General features: G+C 42.1%; 1 protein-coding gene across 4 annotated transcripts in view; it reads left to right on the top strand.

Annotated features, from left to right (window-relative positions):
- RASSF9 (Ras association domain family member 9) overlaps nt 1-10435 on the top strand; it is a 117260-nt gene extending 106825 nt beyond the window's left edge. For 2 of the 4 annotated variants that reach the window (XM_086917992.1, XM_086917993.1), the window contains exon 2: nt 4257-7733. In XM_086917992.1, coding sequence (XP_086774118.1) covers nt 4273-5529 — 1257 coding nt within the window. In that variant the 5' untranslated portion in view covers nt 4257-4272 and the 3' untranslated portion in view covers nt 5530-7733. Of the gene's footprint in view, nt 1-4256; nt 7742-8271 lie in introns of those variants that run through there. The other 2 variants (XM_086917989.1, XM_086917988.1) reach the window with 2 other exon arrangements.
- Nucleotides 10436-21368: the final 10933 nt, after the last annotated feature.

The raw sequence follows: 21368 nt of genomic DNA on the forward strand, positions 1-21368 counted from the left end.
ATCAAAAACAAAATGTGCTGACTGTCTGACAAAGTGAAGTCCAGCAACAGAGCAGAAGTCAAATAATATGCAAGAACTGGAAGGCATTGAGCCCTTCAGTAGTCTCTGGTCCATCCCAGTGGTGCTGTACCAGAGGCAGCCCCACTGAGCACCGCCCCAGAACTTGGGTTCTGTGTTGACTACATGGGACTCAACTCAGTCATCAAGACTGATGCCCACATCATCCTCGAGCTGATGAGCTCATTGATAGGTTGGGGGCTGTTGAGTTCCTGAGCACCTTTGATTTGACTTCCGGGCACTGGAAGATTGCCCTGACCGGAGGGGGCTAAAAGAGAGGTCAGCCTTCTCTACATCAGAGGGCCAATTCTAGGTTATATTGATCCCCTATGGACTCAAGATTGCCCCTGCTACCTTACAGAGGGTGGTGAACCAGGTCTTGGCTGGGATGGAGGACTACAATGCTGCTTACCGATGCAACATAGCTGTCTTGTGCAGCACCTAGAAGGGCCACCTATTGTACCTGCAGAAGTTCTTCAGGTCGTGAAGTATGCAGGCTTGGCCATCAAGGCCAGTAAGTGCCAGATAGAACAGGGGACTGTTCTGTACTTCAGGCACCAGGTGGGCAGGAGTAAGGTGCAATCCCTCCAGGTCAAAAAAGACACTATCCTGGCATGGGAGATCCAAAACACAAACAGAAGTGCGGACCTTCCTGGGCCTCACTGGGTACTACAAAATGTTTGTCAAGGGGTAGGGCACAATTGTTGCTCCCTTGACTGAAGTGACTTCCAAGAAGCATCCCAGGGAGGTGACCTGGACGGATGTCTGTCAGAAAGCCTTTGACTTCCTAAAGCAGGCCATGTGCACAGCTCCTGCGCTCAAGGCCCCTGACTTTTCTCAGGAGTTATTTGTCCAGACAGATGCCTAGGAGCATGATGTAAGGGTGGTCCTGTCACAACTGAATGAAAAGGGCCTGGATCAACATGTAGCATTCATTTCTAGGAGACTACTTCACAGGGAGCAGGGGTTGAGAGTGAAACCTTTGCTGTGGTCTTGGCACTGATGAGGAGGCCTAGACCCTACTTGTTTGGAACTCACTTTCAGGTTCAGACAGGCCACATGCCCCTCAGGTGGCTAATGCAAATGTGGGGTAAAAATCTAAAATTGCGAAATAGTCCACGTTTTAGACCTGTCAGACTTAGGGTGGTCTTCCCACAAACATTTTGCCTTTCCTCTTCCATTTTGCTGACCTATTTTTGTAGGCCTTAGAACTCTGTGACCTCTTTACCACTGTTAACCAGTCCTAAAGTACATGAGCTCACTCCTTAAAACATGTTAATATTGGCATAGCCCCAATTGCGATATTTAATTTACTTATAAGTCTCTACTAAAGTGCTCTACATGTGCCCAGGGCCTGTAGATTAAATGCTACAGGTGGACCTGCAGCACTGATTGTGCCATTAACTAACTAATACACACAGAAGAAATAAACATCAATACTTTTCTTGATCTTTTTTCCATAGTTAGAAAACACAAGATGCAATACCATTATTCTAGAAAGGCGGTACTTGCAGAAATACATTCAGAAACAATTAACATGGTTAAAGCAGATATAGGAATACATGCCTTAAGTGAAAGCAGTAAGAGCAGAGACAATAAATATGGTATCATGCACAATATATGAGTACATGGCTCCACAACATTGGGTACTTTATCCCTGAATAATTTACTAAGCGATATAAGAATCTTCCGGGTTACCACCAAACAGCCTTTAACGGAATATTACCTGAAAAATACTAGTTTACTTTTAGAGAATAAAGAAAAGATTCATGAGAGAAGAGAATATTTTGCATATAAAGGAGCTGAATGGTAAGAGATTGCCGTCACCCTGACAAGGCATAAATATAATTCCTCAAGAATGTAACCTTGTCCCATTTGATTGTACTCTTGAATATCTACTACAAGAATATTGTGGCACACTAATATTGTGTACAAAATATTGATAGGTAAGTGCACAGAGGGTAGTATAGATTTAGTACTCTTAACCCCACACATATGTACCATGAAGATATATATCTATCTTCAAGGGTGTGCAACCTCAATAAAGAACCAACAATATAGGTGGGACAGAATATTGAGAAAGAAATATCGACAAGTAAGTAAGTCTAGCTGTTCTCAACCTGACTCCACATATATGTACCTAAGTGGTACATATATCTTCAAGGTACACAGATGTGGAGTTCGGAATAGTGAATGTGTGCTTCCCAGATGCACCTACCTTTCAATATTTTGCCTGTCGATATTCTGTCCTCAATATTCTTCTATCTTGTTATTGTTGGTGTCGATATTCAGTAGCACAACCACCTACAAGGTACATATTTTGGAGGTAGGTGTTGAAAATCTTTGAATACTTTCCTTTAGATATTTTGTTCCTCAATATTTGTTCCACAATAATAGTGTTCAACTATATCCTGGAATTAATATCCAGGAGCTACATTATCACCTTAAATATGTACTGAAATCTCTATGTCTATGGTTTCTAATTTAGATGTTGGATAGTCGAATCCTTTTCAGGATACATTTTGATTTTGTAAATTTCTTTGTTTTAAATTTTACCAGTGTAAATTTATGTTACATGGAAATCTTGGAAATCTGGCATGGACCGAGCTGTTCTGGACCTACATTGGACACCACTGCTCTTGTTCAACAGATACTGCCTGGCTATTAAATTGAATTTCAATCAAGCACAAGCATTTTGTGCTTCCACTTTATGTAAGGTTTTCTCATATGGAGTGTAATTTACAATGATTCCCCAGACATACTTTATTTGTATGAAGCACAATGTTGGTGATCACTGAGATGAGGTTGTTTCTGGTTGTCATCCTTGTCACACCTTTGAGCACCTCGCACATAAGGCTGGGGAGGTGCTTTAGAAGTTACAGGCGAAGGGAGTCTACCAATGGCATTGTAACACTTCAGGGAGCCAGAATTCTGAGATCTTTTGTTTGGGGATGCACTACATGACATAAAAGGGAAATGGGACCAAGAAAACCTTCCTGGGGTATTCCTGAGCCCACACAGAAGCTAAGAGGACTGCTTTCTCGGTCCACAATAGTGACAAATTATGAGAATGAGATTATATTTTCTTGCCCTTCCACAAACAGGCTTCTGCCTTTGACTTGCAACATAAATGTTCCTGGAGTGTGCAGTGTTGAAGTATTGCCTGAGTAATCTTTGATGTTGGTTCCACAAGCAAATCCATAGGATTTAATTTTATTGAGCACAAGTGTTGAATATCATCATAGAAAATAAAAGAGCTCTAATACAATTTGTAGGGAGAATGCTACTGCACCTCGAAGTGTCATGTGGCAAACATTGTTATCTTTTCATTGGAGTCGGAAAAGACATAGAACGTCATTTCCACAAACGTCATGAAGTTGTTGAAAAAACCTTGCAAACCTCATGAACTTTATGAAGTGTATAGTGATGCATATAATTACAATTCTGCTGGAGAATCGTCCAAAGTTCACACATTTTGCACTCTTTGAAGTTATGAAGTTTGTGAAATATCCCACATCATGTCTCTGCAACTTGTCTATATATGCATATGGATTTGATATTCTGGTGATGGTGGCAGATTTGGGCAAATTTGATTATGATATGCATCACTCCACCATCAGCACGAGTCTTTGCTTCACACAGTCTTTGGTCACTTTAACAGCTTACATCTAGACCACTGCAGAGACTCCTGACCTGCTATATATCTAAGTGCACAAAGTACTCTTGGGAGCTGGGTACTTGTCATGTGGGGCACTGGATAGCTTTTGACAGCATTCTCCCAAGTCGAGGAGACGTGTAGGGTAAAAATTCGTTTGGTCCAGTGGGGGGTCGCCTTCCAATACTGTTGTTGTTTGGTTTAACCTTAGTTAATAATTTTTGATAACACAAAAATTAAGTTGACGAATTGGGTGAAAAAATGAAATGTATAATGTAATCTAGGGCCATGCACAATGTTAAAAGAGATCTGACTAATGCCTTCCAGCATTTCTTGATTAGGCTTAATAAACGTAACTGCAATTTGTAAATCTTAAAATAAAAATTACCCAAATGCATTTAGATATTTAGTTGCATTTGTTTGCTGCACTTCGAGTGTGGGAACTTAAGAAGTAATATCTAAGAGCAATAATTTATACATATATAGATGTTTTGTGGTGAATGAATCGTACCATCATTTATTCAGCATATTTTTTCTTTTCTAGATCAGGAAGTTCAAATATGGAATCTGATCAAGAGCAAATTGTAGTATGGGTCTGCCAGGAAGAGAAAATTGTATGTGGATTGACAAAACACACAACCTGCACCGATGTGGTGGAAGCTCTTCTTGAGGAACATCAGACAACAAACCGAGACAAAAGTCTTCTTCTGGGAGACCCTTGTGAATATTGTATTGTGGAAAAATGGAAGAGCTATGAACGCGTTCTGCCACCGGTAACAAAAATGCTGAAACTCTGGAAAGCATGGGGGAAGGAGCAACTCAACGTGCATTTTGTTTTAGTGAAGTCGAATACTTCTCCTCCTACTCCATTATGGAGGACAGCTGAGGCGAAGGTGATCAGCAATGTAGAAAGACAGCGGGATCTCGGTCCAGTGCATTACATCAAGACATTACCGGTAGACAAGCAGAAAAGGATTGTTCGAAAAGCTTTCAGAAAGTTGGCCAAGATTAGGCATGAGGTCCCTCAAGACAGAGATAGCATGGAAACACTCATGCATCTGATCCTCTCCCAGGACCACACCATACACCAGCAGATGAAAAGAATTAAAGAACTTGATGCAGAAATCGAGGCCTATGAAGCAAGCCTGCATCTAGACAGGGAAGGACATTATGGGGAAGATTATGTGCAAAATGCTTACTTATTGACTGGTTCGAATACCGTTGAGACAGAACTTCATAAGCTACATCAACAGAAACAGGCCCATAACACCCCCATAGGCAAGACTGATGCCATCCTGTGTATGGAGGAAGAACTGAAATACCACAAACTGCTCATTGAAAATCTGTCTGCAGAGATAGAAGCAGAGATACAGACTGCATGCCTTGAAAGCACAGGCGACATCGCTTCTGGAGAAGGCATGGATGAACCGGAAAAGGCCAACTTAGAAGGCATCAAGAATGACTTGGAAAAAAGCATGAAGTCTGGGCTGAAAATCCATTCTCACTTGAAGTGCATTCAGAATGAGCTGTCATACAGTGACTCTTTGCTTCAAAAGAAGGTGGGGGAACATGACAGCCTGACCAAAGAACTGAGCTCGCTTGATATTGGCGACATAAAAGAGTACAGGGTTTGTCCGTCTGGTGAAAAACTTGCAAAGGCCAGTGGGTTGACTGCCAATAGTGGAGGGGAGCATTATATTTCGTCTAGACTCACCAATCTGGACATAAATGATACTGACTCGGACACTGGCATCAGCTCTACTCACAGCCAGGACTCTGAACCCACTGCAAGGGAAGTGATACTTCTTTCAACTTAGTTCAATGTAGAAAAGGACTGCCCTGCTTCAGTGGACATAGCCATGCTTGCCTCAATTAGACAATGTCTCATTTCAGAGCGATCATGTTTTTTTATATAGCAGACAAAGGGCTAGGCATGGTGGATTTAATAAGGTATCTTAATGTACAATCTTCATTTAAGTGTTTCGATATTGTTAAAGACAGGCTGTGATGCCAATGAAATTGTGCTCAGTACTTAACACGGATAAACAGCCATATTAAATATTAATCGATTGTAAGAGTGTACTACATCATAATTCACTTTTAACCTGCACTTAACATTTATGCAAAGATATGCTATAAATTATGACACAAAATGAATATATTTCCAGTTTATTTATTGCATTTAGTCTCCGACAATTTACGGTCACTAAATGTTAATTGAGTATTAAAATGTGAACACCTGTCTTGACCTATTGCATTAAATATGCAGAAAAACCCCTTAAATGATAATCAATTTTCTAATGTAAGGTGCCCAGAGAAAGCTCTTGTTTGATAATTTAAAATAATACCACCGCAGAATATTAATGTAAAGTCGTCTTCATTGCTGTGTGACTCCATCATAGCACTTGACTCTACGGCACATGTATAAGTATAGCCTCTTGTTTTGAGATGTCTTGAATGACAATATATTTATTTAACATTTGGGTTGGGAACCTGGCATTCTGAGATGTGTTAATGCTTCAGTAGATTTCACATTGTTATGTATACTCGTCAATGTAGTGAAACTAATTTTAAAGGAATTCGACAAGTGAGATTGTAAAATCTAATTAGATTATTCCTAAGCATTATTATGGGGCCTGAAACTGTAAGTTGCCATGATCAAAAAAGAGAATGTAGGCAAGACAACGGTCTTCAATTATAGCGGTGTCACCCATATTACATCATCATTTTTCATATTTGTTTGCTATAAATTCTTCTTTTTCTTAGAAAAACCAGTTTTAGACACGCCATCTTGGTAGATAAAAAGAGAGTAAAAGTTAATTGAATCCAAATAAAAGCCCTAATTATAAGGAAGTATATTTCAGGATATTGCTATGCACTGTGGAGATTTCCGACTGATTGTCCTTTAGGAATATATATAGATGTGCAGATAAATATGGGAAATTCATTACAGTTTCTTATTTAAAAAAAACTGTAACTTTGTGGATGTAATACTTTTAAGCATTACCTTTTCATTGAAGTCCCATCTGTTAAACACCCCTGCAGTCCTTTCCTAATCTTTGCAAACGTAATTTTGTTCTCATTTTCAAAAACGTCACTAGTTATGGCTTTCTGATGTGTAGTGTAAGTCACAGCTTTTTCCTGCACAGGTCACATTGACACATTGCTGGGTTCACAGCTACATGTTGGAGAATGGATTGTGCCAGACTCGAGTTGAATGAGAATAACCTGCTTATTGTTGGTTTAATTTGCCACCATTTAGTTGTAATGGCTTTCATTGAAAAGAAAATTATTTAAATGTTGTGAGCATGTCAGGTATTTCATCAATTAAGTACTTGATTGAAACAAATTAATAAATAAACAAACCACACACGCACATAGACACACACATGTGCACACACTCACACAGGCACCACATATATATTACGATGAAACTACCAAACAGAAAGTTGGTTATTTCATCAATCAACTTAGCATGATTAAGTCTACAAAGCTACTTTGTATGTTTCAGTTCATTCAATTGGCTATTTAGTTGATGAGCGCACTCAGCTTACTTTTTCTGTATGTAACAGGATGTAATAAGAAATATTTTATTCAGCATTACTCCCATGAAGCTATGCTAGCTACACATATTAATGTCTGCCCCAACAACAAAACTGCGCTTTGTTTAAAGTGCTTTTGATCATTTTCTTTATGAGTTCCAGAAATCTACTAATTAAATGTGTGTGCTGGAGCGATTTGAGGCTGTAGAAGAGCTGCTCTGGTTTTACAGTTAGGTGGAGAGTTGTGTTCTCACTTTAGGACAGGGCTCTCCAAAATCGGTCCTGGAGGGCGGGATCCATGCCAGATTTTTAAGATAACCACCTTTATCTAAATGGGGATACCCTGCATTAGATCATGGCCCTTCTGCACATTTTATGGCTTTATGCTGGGTTATCCAAATCCTACAGTTTGTTTTCACCAGTAAGTGGTATCATTTGAACATTATTGCTTCTAGTTTGGTCTCTGCCCCACCGAAGGCACTCAGGGGCAGATTTATGAGGCCCTTGCGCCACGTTTACGCCGCTGTTGCGTCACGCAAGGCGGCGTAAACGTGGCGCATCCCTACAAACGATTTACAACGTGACGCATCTAGGCAGATGCGTCACGTTGTAAAGCCCTGCGCCGCTTGTGGGCGTTCCGGCGCAGGGTGGGCGTTCCGGGGCAGGTGCGCCTCGCAAAAGTGGCTGAGTGAAATCTATGAGATTTCACTCAATCACTTTTAAGCCAATGCTGCGTCAAAAGCCTGCGCCTGCTTGAAGCAGGCGTAGGTCTTGACGCAGCATTGTTAAAATGGGGCACCCCGAGCCTTGCTGGAGCTGCATCGCGCTTGCGACGCAACTCCAGCAATGCGCCACATATCCGGCACAGATGCGTCACGCATCTGTGCCGTTTTTGCACCATGGTGCGCCGAATTATAAATGCGGCGCACCATGGCTGACGGAGCTGTGGCGTACTGTGGCGCATGTTAACTGGTGCATCCCTGGGGATGCGCCAGTTAACATAAATCTGCCCCTTAGAATTTACTGATCATCTAAGGATGGCAGGGTGCAAAATTGTGCTGCAAGCACAGATTGTTATCAATTTTACTTTTGGCAATGTAGGCCAAATGCCCTGCCTCAAAGATTTCGTGACATAAGTGAGTGAATCAGACTGAACTTAAATTACAGCCTCGAACAGTGTATTTCAGTAAAAGCTGAGGAAACTATGGCTCTGCTGTGTTTCACCGTGCTAAGAACCTTATAACTTAAAGGTAGCATGTTCAGCTACACAGACGAGGCAAAATTAAAATATGATTCACATCTGAGTTTCATACCCTCCTAGCCACTTGCAGAAAATGCCTGCAGTACATATCACCACATGTAGATGATGGTATCCTATCTAAGTACTTAAAAAAAGCATTGCCTTCAATTCATCACCACTAGCATTATATCTGAAAAATTGACCAGTCTCAGATAATGCCATCTTAAAAGTCAAAATTATTTAGACAAAATGAAGGTTCTGAACATCATCAGAAGATTTCATAAGGAGTCACTAAAGGCTTCAAGAATAAAGGGATAAACGTTGTTTTACCCACATCTTTGGCTTCTTCTCAGTATCGCGTCCCTGACGCACCCTCACAAATACCCTGGAAAGGATATGTTTCTAGAACAAGTAGCAGGGATGTGGATCCTCATCAACCCCTCAGGTACCATTCTCTGCCGGCAGAGAATGAACTGGACCGAATGCCTCTTGAGTCCCATGAGAAACTCCCGAGCATGCATCACCCTGGGTCACAGCATTCATGAGTACCTCTTGCTTAGCTCAGTGTTACAAAGGGGCTATAAGGTGACTTGCAGGTATGCTTAAAAAGCACTTTTTTAAATCCATAAATTGCTATTTCCATAGATGTTCTAAGAGATTCCTCCTGTGTACTGAAGAAATTACCGTTATAAAATATCAAGACATAACTATGTGGCTGAATATGGCAATGCTTTAAAGGGCTAGGTGCAAAGGTTGCCAATTTGACAAGGAAGAGCATTTCCTCTGGGCATTTAGACCCTCATTAATCCCTTCTCTGATGTTGTTGTCTGATCCTCTTCCTGAACTAGGTGCTCTCTCTGTGCCTGGATATTCTTCCTAATGCATTAACCATTTACTATTCTACTCCCGAGTGCTCCTGTTGTCTGCCTCGAATGATCTTTCTCATAGGATCAACTTGTACCACATGACCTCTGTATAATTCCTCCAGTGGATTGTCCAATAGATGTAGCATTTTCTCCAAAACTCTGAAGGTCTTCAGTTACCACCAACTCTAAACCAGCCCCATTTTAGGTCAATCATAAACATGAATCAATGCAACTCCAATGGGGTAAATGTGATGTGAATGAGCAAGAACAGCTGCATTTAAATATTTTTTTGTTATATAAATGTAGAGTTCAGCCTAATATTTTGTCATATAGGTCTTTAGCTGATGACAAATCCCTTACAGGGATATTCAGAAACGCTATTACTTTTCCTGACCCGAGTGTATTTGCTCTGTGAGAAGTTAGCCATATTGTTGCTAATAATGAAAATAGACCTTTAATATGCTTGTTTATATTGAATAAGTCAGACTGATAAAACTATCTATATATCTATTTTAGTAATTTAAATATTGTTGCAGTCCATGACAAAATATATTCTGTGGCTTTTATATTCCTTTTGTGATGTTTTACTGACAACGGAATCTCATTCTAGAACTACCAGTTGCACTGCAGAGCGATGTGCCTTGACTTCATCTGTATTATATTATCATCTCAGTTCTTGACTGGTTGGTTTAATTAACCCACAATGACACCAATAAACACTTTCATAATGTTCTTCATGCCGAGGCGCCTATGAAATGATTAAGTGTTTAATATCTCTGCTTCCTGGGGATGTTTTTCTTGTCCATATGTGTGGTTTGTTAAGAAATGTCAAAAATCCATAATGTTTTCATTTGCACATTTTCTTCAGGCTGTTGACTTTATGTGTTGTGCCGCACATTACACATGGGCCATTGCGCATTACTGACAATACAGCCTTGAACGTTTACATATACATTAAGGCTAATTTAACACAAATATCGGTGAGAAATTGCATCAGTCCACAGACTGCACTTAATGTCGTATATAATGTACCGTAAATTTCAATAAAACTTCTTTGCAATGCCAAAGCTATCAAGCAGTAATAACTAGTAATTTTTTATTATTATTTGAATAGTTATACTTCAGGGTGTATAAATATTATCTATCTATCTATCTATCTATCCATCTATCTATCTATCTATCTATCTATCTATCTATCTATCTATCTATCTATCTATCTATCTATCTATCTATCTATCTATCTATCTATCTATCTATCTATCTTCTCTTTCTGCTTCCTAATAATCCATCTGTCTATAGATACCTATTTAAACAAAGAACAAAGAGCGTACCCCGCCAGTTGATAACGTGGTCCCAAATCAGGGATCCCAATATATGTGGGGTGATAAATACTTATATTTTGCTAAGAAACTTTGTCGTGCAAATGTTTGAATCTGTGCAGTGCCAACCTCTAGGTTTATCACCCCACATATATTGGGATCCCTGATTTGGGACCACGTTATCAACTGGCGGGGTACGCTCTTTGTTCTTTGTTTGATCTTTCTCCCCCCTCGACCCGCCTTCATCCAACCAGAAACCCATTGGGGAACCCCCTTCTTTTGCCTATAGATACCTATTTACCTGTCTAAATGAAAGTGGCCTGGACTATTAAATGACAAATGAAAAATGTACTCAGCTCTTCTTCACATTAAAGGATTTAGGGAACATTTGCTATGAGTACGGTACACTGACATATTTATCGTGACAAATGCAAATTAAGACTGGACTACAGTTGGAAAGGGGTGACAATACATCCCCCATTGTTTTGGTAATGGCTGAATTGCAGAAGTGCACTGTTTGCTTTAAATATACATTAACCATTGTAAGTGATCTGCACTGGTTGTTTGTCGAGTTTTGTGTCTAGTTTAAGTGAAAATAAAATAGCTGCAGAGTACTCAAATAGCACATAATCCGATGTATACTGACTGCTGGGCTTTTAAGTTGTTTGAATTAGTATTGTATTCATTTCAGTTTGGTTTTGAAGATACCAAAGAAGAATTCCTCATATAATATAGCACCAGAAGCTTGCTATAATGGTGTGAAGCAAACGAGCAATTCTCCAACAAAACTCACCCCATGCTTCGGCCAATCACAGTGGGGGGCTACGCATTTATCACAAGATATAAGGTTGGACTTTGGACCGGGGCACCCCATCCCATGGGGACAAATACAAATAAACACATGAGGGGGGCATGCAGCCCCTACTCTAGCTTTATTAGGACCTGGGGACTGTATCCACCAGGACCCACTGTATTGTAAAATGAAGGGGGCACTGCCCCCCCCCCCGGGCCTCATTAGGCCCTGAGGACTCCATTCACAGTGGTTTTTTTTTTTAGGGGAAGGGAGGCCACGGGCCTCCCTCCGCAAGTCTAATTAGGCCCTAGAAACCCAATCAACAGGGCCCTACGTACTTCAAAAGGGAAGGGCCCCTCTCTCCGAGCCTTATTAGGCTCTGGAGACCCCATCCCCCAGGGCTTTTTTGTTTTGTGAAAAGGGAGAGGGGTTGTGTGGCTACATCCCTGAGTCTTATTAGGCACTGGGGACCCCTCCCCCAGGGCTGTATCTATTTTTAAGGGGAGAGGGGCCACATGCTCCCTGAGATTTATTAGGCCTGCAGATCTGTTGGAAAATGGCCCTCTCTGAATGATCATCCAAAATGTTTTCACTTCCTCCTATTTTTTTCTGACCTTGTTTTTGTTGGCTTTAGGATTGTGAGCATTTTACCACTGCTGACCATTGCTAAATTGCATATGCTCTCTCTTCTAAACATGATATAATTGGTTCACACCTGTTTGGCACATCTAGTTTACTTGTAAGTCCGTTGTAAAGTGGTACGCCATATGTCTAGGAGCTGTGAATTAAATGCTACTAGTGGGTATGCAGCACTTATTGGACCACCCACAGAAGTAGCCTTCCAAACCTGCCTCAGGCCATCCATTGCAAAGCCTGTGTGTGCAGTTTGCTGCCACTTTGAGTAGGCATTTAAAACTGTTTACTGAGCCATAAACTCCTCTTTAATTACAGATCTGTCACACTTAAGGTTAGCCCTAGGTAGACCATATTGCAGGGTGCTGTGTAAGTGAAAGACAGGACATATATTTTTATGTTTTGCATGTCCTGGTAGTGAAAAACCCCTAAATCCACTTTTGACTACTGTGAGGTCCCTTCCGTTCATATGCCAGCATTGGGAATTCCTTAATACACCTTTAAGCAGCAGTCCCTGATTAGAAAGGAGTTACTGTGTCATGTTTTATATATTTGGAACAGTACTGCTAAATCCTCTTCACTGTTAAAGTTGGATTTAACATTTCTGTTAGAAGGTGGTTCAGAACATCTAATCTGCCAGGATTTTTTGTTTTTTGATCATCTGAGTTTTGATCTTTTACTGTGGGAGAGCCTCGTGACCTGGGACATACCCAAGCTAAACTCATGGTAAAATGGAGTGCATGTGTTTATAGCCAGTACCTTGTGAGATTAGGCTGTTGTGATACAGTCAGGGTAAGGGGCACTGGGCTGGTTGCATGTGGACATGTGTGCACACACGTGTGAGGGCTGCGTGTAGGAGACTTCTTTTGTGTGCAGCCCAGGTACTGCACACAGTTAACCTGCCACAGTGGGGGCTGTGCAGAGTTGGGTGGTGACATGGAATAGGCCTTCTAATGGGGTACACATGTAAGGAAAGTTAGTGTGCTTTACTGTCTTTGACTGTAGTGACACTCCATTATACTCCTATAGGAAAGGCTGCCTTAGGGCACAGCTCCAGTTCCCTTGGGGCCAGAGACTCCAGGGCTGCACCAATGTAAACTGTATTCTGTGTGGAAAGAACAATTCTGCAAAATTCAAAAGCATATTGATATTGCTTATGGGTTATTCAGGAATGTCATATTTCTCTAACTCAGCTCAGGATCAGGGAAATACAAGATAGGGGCCCTGGACCACATCCTTTGGCCCAATAAGAGAACTGCTTGAGGGAGTGCCGTCCTACTCTTGTAATGTCAGTCAGGGGCTTAGGACTGCATCTCTGGGCCTAGAAGAACCGAGAATGACCGATGGCTAGAGCAAGAAGTGGGGAGTGCATTTGAGCTCCATCGAATCACCTGAAAGGCCGCAGCACTACTGTTGTCTGCCCACTGGCGCTGGTGACCAAAGTGAAGTGCTGGCTCCCACAGCAGCATGCAAATGTGCTGGCAGTGTGGAGAGCTGGCAAGTACAGGCAGAGGTGGGCTCCCTGAGCTGCTCTCCAATGTTTTTAAGACTGTATGGTGCCTGGGCAGGACCGGGCATACCGAAGAAAAGGAAGTGTAGCATAAGGCCACAGAACAACAAAAAGAAAAAGAAAGGAAACTGACACCGGTCTCCTCATCTCAGCTGGACAGCCACTGTTAAAATATTCACAAAGCTCACAGAGGAGCTCCCCATAATGCCCTGCGGTGCTCGTCAGTTTCACCATCAATTTAAAATTGGTGGCCCTAGGAGAACAGGGTCACCACTAAAATGTTACTAAACTGCAGGGGGGAGCTGTAGTAGCAGCACGGCCTCCCCACAAGGAAGTGCCAGTGGTGTGTGCGAAAGTGCCTCTTTTGACATGGTTAGCCCCCACTTTTTGCCTGGTAAAATCCACAATTGGTGCTTCTGCCCCCTGTAAGTCCCTAGTAAATGGTACTCTGGGTGCCAATGGCCTGAAGGCTAAGACTATGCTACTGCGCTTAGAGCTTGCATGCCCCTGTTAGGTGAAAGACGACATGGCACCCGGCCTGGGTACCATGTCAGCCAGCACTGCTTGAAGATACAGGTATGTCACCCCTCTAGCAGGCCTTACAGTCCTAAGGCAAGGTGTACTATACCACAGGTGAGGCTCTAGCTGCATTAGTAGATATACTCCTACAATACTTAAGTCAGTTCTTAGATATTGTGCCGGGGAAGCCAAAAGTAGTACATGGGGTGGAAACTCGACAACTCGAGTTCCACAGCACCATGATGGTCTCACTGAAGCCAGAAGTGTTTGGTACCAAACAGTTCCTTATAATAAATCCACACTGATGCTAGTGTGAGATTTATTAAATCATGTACTCAGAGGGCACCTCAGAGATCCCCCATAAACACCTACCAACTCTGGTGTGGCCACTGACTGGCTTTAAGCAGCCTGCTACACACAGACATGTTTCTAGACCCCTGCCCCTCTGCTCTCCGGAACCAGGAACAATGCAAATCCTTGGAAAGGGTGTCATACCTCCTTCTCAGAATGGGCACAGTGCTTGAAGGGGAAGTGTCAAAGACCTGCTGCCTTTGTAATGCCACCCCAGCCTCTGCTGCTTGCAGCAGATAAAAGCCCCCAGTTTACACACACACTTTGGGCGGAAATACAGGCAGGAAAGCTTAGAAAGACTAGTAGGTGTGCTGACTTTTGCCAACTCCACCCCTCAGGTGCAGGAGTTGAACTTAGCACACTATTCAGTCCTCTCCATCTTGAAGATGAGAGAACTCCTCCAATCAGGGCTAGGACTATGACCCCTCTCACAGGAGGGTAGCATACTAGAGGGTTTAGTCACCCCAGGTGAGGTGCCCATTGGCCCTACCTGTTACTCACTAAATCTAGTATTTAGGAGGCTCCCTCAGACCTTGAAACTAGTAATATGCTACCTAAGAAGAAGGATGAAGAAGGCCCGTGCAGCAAAGCCTGAAGACGAATAGTGACTTCGCCCCAGCCCTACCAGCCTGTCTCCAGCTTTAAAGACCCTGCTAGAAGACAAAGCCTGTGCTGCAGCCAGCGACTTCCAGAAACCTGAGGAAGACTGCCTGAACTTTGACAAACACCAGAACTTCCAAGGACAGTGGTTCTGTCCTCAAGAAACAAACACAAAGGTCTCATGTGCCCCCTGGAAGCACTAGTCCTGCCCACTCTGCACCTGACAACTCCAGCCCATGTCCAGGTGGCCCACTGACCCAGGTAGGTTCCCCCGTAATCTGGACCTCAAATCCAACATTGGCTGACCCCATGTAGACTCCACGGTGATATCTGCAGCCTCAATCCAGAGGCTCCTCCTGCCTGACCAGTTCCGGTAAGAAGAATCCAACATCTAAAGGCACCCTTGCACCCAAAGCCCCTGAGCCTTGATGAGCTAAATTGATGGTGCCCCTATGGCCTCTGACATCTCTACTTACCTCTGCTGTCCCTGTCTTCCTCCTGCAGCCTCCAGTGTGACTCCTGCAGCCTGTATGTCCAAAACAAGTTCTCAATTGGAAAGTAGTGGGTGCCTGATGCTGTATTTTCGCCCTGCACCCGGCTGCCCATGTACCGCTGGTGGTGTATGTTTGGTGCTGCTTTGTGCAGAGTCAAAGTCAAAAATACTTAAATTCAATTATTTTAAAATCATAAAAGTATACTACACAAACATTTATACAAAAATACACATACATACACAGATCAGCAATGCAATTCAATTACAAGCAATTGTTAAAAACGATTAAGAACAATTGAGTAGGAAAAAGTCAGAAGCAATTAAAACATTAAAAATAATTCATATACCCTAAAAACCATCATATTAGAGTTATAGGTAGTTTCATTTACCATGTTACTTCATCCTGAAAGCCTGATCACAACAGGGAGAAAATAAATGTACAACTCATGACTGAATAAAATTAAATCTAAACTTGGGCTATTCCAGAATACATTCCATCATTGGAGTATTCAACAATCTATACCGTTTAGCACGCATCTCTGCTACCAAGAAGTTAGCAACCCCGAACATCACAATAGGGGTCTCCATGAGTTGTAAAAACAACAATGCGTGTTTCACTTGCTTAAATCCCTTGTCCCTCAGAAGTGGTATAATATATTTTTTCCTTCCCTCAACAAAAAAGGGACAAAAAAATACAAAGTGTATCAGGTCTTGATCAGTGAAGGCATCACATTTACAAGGAGCATTATCCCTAGGCGTATTCCATTTCAGATATTCACCCAATAAAAGATGCATCTGGTTAAAACGGAATTTCATCAATAGCCATCGATGATATGGCCTATTCACTACCATCAAATAAGGCTGAATAGTCATAGTTGATATTACTGTGTAGTGTGCCCTTACTGTCATTTTCTTGATTTCCTGGGCTTCACGATGGATGTTTCTATAATTCATAAATTGAACTTTTATCCATGTGACATCATCTTTACACAGGCTTTCGGGGTCAAAATATAATTCCCGGCGGCCCAATTGTGTAGCTACGGTTTTAATGTGTTTCAACCATTTTATGTCTTTTGCTCTATCTCTCCCCATACAATCGCTGATAATTTTACGATTTAAAGTCAGACTAGGATTCAGCCATAATTTCACCCAAAGAAGTAGTGGGGCCATGTTAAGTGCATCCTCAATATGACCTAACCCTAGTTCCGTAAGGACAGCAAAGGAGGGAGTGGACTGTGGTAAACCCAATAGAGAACGCATGGACTTGTTCTCGTCTTTCTGTATTGGGGTAAGATCCTTATAGCCCCAAATCCCAGCCCCATATCTTGCTAGAGCCAAAGTTTTGGCTCTATACAGGGTAAGTATGGCTTCAGTAGGTTTCCCTCCTAGTCTTTTTGCGAAAACTCAATATGCCTGCGTATAGCCAATGCTTTATTAGCAATCTGGGGGGTCCAGGTGCCCAAGTCATCGAATATTACACCTAGGTATGTAAATATTTTAACTTTAGACAATATCACACCGTTACATCGCATGGTTTTCGTGGTTTTCTTTCCTTTCCCCAGTGACATAACGTGTGACTTTTCCATATTTACTACCAGGTCTAGTTTCTGCATAAAAGTCCCAAATGAGTCAAGGAGCAGCTGTAATCCATTTGGGGTTCTAGAAATAAGGACCGTGTCATCGGCATACATCAGTACGGGCAGAGGGGACCCACCCATGCTAGGTATATCTGGTGTAGCAGTTGATAAAACAGAGTACAATGAATTGATATACAAAGAAAACAACATGGGGTCTAGAATGCATCCCTGTCTTACCCCTCTAGCTGATCTAAACCCAGCGGTTCATTTTCCATCCATTGTCATACGCACTGATGCAGTCAGATCACTGTGCAGGTATGCTAGGAAATTTACCAGTGCTGGGTCCAAACCCATCTCCATAAGGATTGTCCACAGCTTCAACCTATTAACTAAGTCGAAGGCTGTGGACAGGTCCATAAAAGCCAGATGGATTGACCCCCTAGCAGCAACAGTATATTTACAGATGGTCATATACAGATTGAGACACTGTTCCTCAGTATCCCTCCCGGTTCTAAACCCATATTGGGTATTGCATAAAATTTCGTTTTCTTTTTCCCACTTATTAATTTTGTTTAAAATGACTTTGCCTAGAATCTTAAATGACGAATCGAGCAACGATATCGGTCTGTAACACCTAGGGTCACCCCTTTGGCCTTTCTTAAAAATTGGGATGATGATAGAGTGTGACCACGATGTAGGTAAATTAAATTTGTCCATACAAGCTAGATTAAAAACATTTGCAAGGACTATGGACCACACATGAGAGTGTGCCTTGTACATATCAGCGGGAACCCCGTCCGGGCAGGGGGCTTTACCACCTGCTGTGTTTTCTATGGCATTTTGTACTTCTTTCACCGTAATTCTCAATGGGGTTTCTGGGATTATAGAATCTATGGGGGTGAAAGGAGTTGTGGTGATCTTACTGCCATAGATAATTTCAAAATGGTCCAGCCATTGTTTCTCGGTAATGTTAACCTCCAATACCTCATTTTCTCTGCCATTAAACAGTGGTGAGTTCACTATAGACCAAAACTTAGCACTGTCCCTCAAGGTCAGTCTATCATATAATGATTCCCAGGCCTTGGCTTTAATTTCTCTCTTACGTGCCTCAGTCGTTATTTTATACTCCTTCCTGAGTTTTGTCACTTCTACAGTATCACGCGGTGTACTTTTCAAGGCATCTAGTAAGATTTTATGAGCCTTGGAACATTCGGCGTTGAACCACCCATACGCTTTGCGAGGCTTGTGATTAGGTTTACATATGAGTGTCTGTGCAACATTTTTACATATAACTTCAAAGGCATTTATAACATTCCCTCCAGTAGTCAATGGATCTCTGCAAATGTTTAGTTCTAATCCTACTTTGTCACACAAATCATTAAAAAAGTCATCAGGGATGATCCTAGACCATTTGACTCGTCTGCCCTGGTCATGAGCCCGGATTTTTGTAGGGTAAATTGGTTGTAGTCCAGTATTTATTATGGTTGGGTTACTGTTAATTAATTCCATAATAACCGGGTTATGGTCGCTAAATGCCGTCTGGGTTGCATTATAGGAGATGACATTTTTAAGGATACTGGGTGACCCAAAAATGAAATCAATAATAGTGTTACTACCCCTGGCACTGTATGTTACCACTCTGTCTTTGGGATTCACAAAAACGGGTTCTGATATATCAAGATCTATCAGCAGTTCTTCTAAGGCACCCCCTTTTGCGGAGTGTTCAAAATGCGGATGAGTCAAATAATCGTCTGCTTTGTGCAGCCCGTGCTCGATCTAACTCCCAAAGCTTGTCCCTGCATCCAATTTACCTACCTGCAAGCAGTGTGGCTTTGAGCACCCCCAGTCTCCATTGAAATGTATTAGGCACAACTCAGATTTTGACCTCTACACCCTACCACCCCTGTGCCGCTGGTGGTTCAGTTTTGGTACTCACCTGATCCTTGCCCCTTGCTGATCTTTTATCCCAAAGGCTGGAACTGTAAGTCATGTACTTACCTGTATAACCACATTATTGTTTTAGTCTATAGGATAACATAGAAGTCTCCAGAAATTACAATGTCAATGTTTGAAAATGAAAAGTATTTTTCTTTAAAATCGTACTTAGGAAGATTTTGGTCTTAAATTAAAACACAAATGAAGCTTATTTTGATATAATTGGCATGGATATTCTTTTTGAGTCGTGTGTCAGTAACTGGTCATGTCTTAAACTCCTTTGAGCCAGGCATGAGGCTGCTCAACCATACTACCACTAATAGAGCAACTTGAGTTTGAAGTAATCCCTGTACACTTCTGGGCGAATCTCTGGACTCTGTGCACGGTATAAACACCTAGTGGTATACCATACACAGGGCACGTTTCCTACAGTGGGATCCAATGAAAAATAACCCTCTCAATGGTTTCAAGTGTTTATCAGGCTTGTCCTAGCTGGAAATGTTGTTTTGTAGTTGGGATGGCAGTTTCCTTCTGTTGAGAAAGATTATGGCTGCTACCATTTCTGTCCTGAAAGTGTTTATTATGAGCGCCTCGTTGCCTACTTGCAACTATTTTCTGACCCTGCTCTGACCCTTGAAGCAGGGTCAGAGAATAGTTACAAGTAGGCAATGAGGCGCCTGTTACGAAAATTAAACCTCAACAGGAAGCACTGACAAATATAAAAACAAGCATTTGCAATGCAATAGGTCTCGCATTAGGAAAGTTTGAGCTATTGGTCTTGTAAATGACAATTTTTTGTTATTTATGTGTTGGTTTTGAAAATAGCTAAATTAATAGCTTTGTCATTTACATTTGCCAATAATTATAACTTTCGCAAATGTGACACCTATAGCATTTGTAATGCAACATGTTTTGTATTTACGTGACTTAGCTGTATTGATATTACAAATTACAATGGCTTTTATTTTTTTAAAATAATTAATACTTAAATAAAAGTGATTTTAATTTATAATGGCAATAGCTTAAACTTTTGTAAATAACTTTTGTGAAGATTATGTTCAGTGTATTTTATTGTGACGAAAATCCAAGAACAGAAGTAAAATATTAACATTGTTTTGTGACATTTGTAACAAAGTTTGAAACATTGAGAGAACATATTTGAACCAGTTGTTGAATGGTTGTGCAGATTGATGCTGGGGTGGCGTTGAGTGGTGCTGTGGTGGTGCTGAGTGGTGCTGTGGTGATGCTGAGTGGTGCTGTGGTGATGCTGAGTGATACTGGGATGGTGCTGAGTGATGCTGGTGTGGTGCTGAGTGGTGCTGTGGTGGTGCTGAGTGATGCTGTTGTGGTGCTGAGTGGTGCTGTGGTGGTGCTGAGTGATAATGTGGTGCTGAGTGATGCTTTGGTGGTGCTGAGTGATGCTGTGGTGGCGCTGAGTGGTGCTGTGGTGTTGCTGAGTGATGCTGTTGTGGTGCTGAGTGGTGCTGTGGTGGTGCTGAGTGATAATGTGGTGCTGAGTGATGCTGTGGTGGTGCTGAGTGATGCTGTGGTGGTGCTGAGTGATGCTGTGGTGGTGCTGAGTGGTGCTGTGGTGGTGCTGAGTGATAATGTGGTGGCACTGAGTGATTCTGTGGTGGCGCTGAGTGATGCTGCTGAGTGATAATGTGGTGGTGCTGAGTTATAATGTGGTGGTGCTGAGTGATGCTGGGGTAGCGCTGAGTGATGATGTGGTGATGCAGAGGGCAGAAAGGCACAAAAGCAGTCTAACAAAGGTCAGAAGGGCAGAAAAACAAGGGAAAAATGAGTCTAACAGAGGGCAGAAGGGCAGAAAAAAACAGTCTAACAGAGGACAGAAGGGCAGAAAAACATGGGAAAAACGAGTCTAACAGAGGGCCGAAGGGCACAAAAAACGAGTTTAACGGGGCAGAAAGGCACAAAAACGAGTCTAACAGAGGGCAGAAGGGCACAAAAAACAAGTCTAACAGGGGGCAGTAGGGCACAAAAACAAGGGAATAACAGAGGGCAGAAGGGCACAAAAAACGAGTCTAACAGAGGGCAGAAGGGCAGAAAAACAAGGGAAAAATGAGTCTAACAGAGGGCAGAAGGGCACAAAAAACGAGTCTAACAGGGGGCAGAAGGGCAGAAAAACAAGGGAAAAACAAGTCTAACAGAGGGCAGAAGGGCAGAAAAACAAGGGAAAACGAGTCTAACAGAGGGCAGAAGGGCACAAAAAACGAGTCTAACAGGGGGCAGAATGAATCCCGCCCTGCGTGTTTGT

This window comes from Lissotriton vulgaris, chromosome 1_1 (assembly GCF_964263255.1).
Source record: "Lissotriton vulgaris chromosome 1_1, aLisVul1.2, whole genome shotgun sequence".
Lineage (NCBI taxonomy): Eukaryota > Metazoa > Chordata > Amphibia > Caudata > Salamandridae > Lissotriton > Lissotriton vulgaris.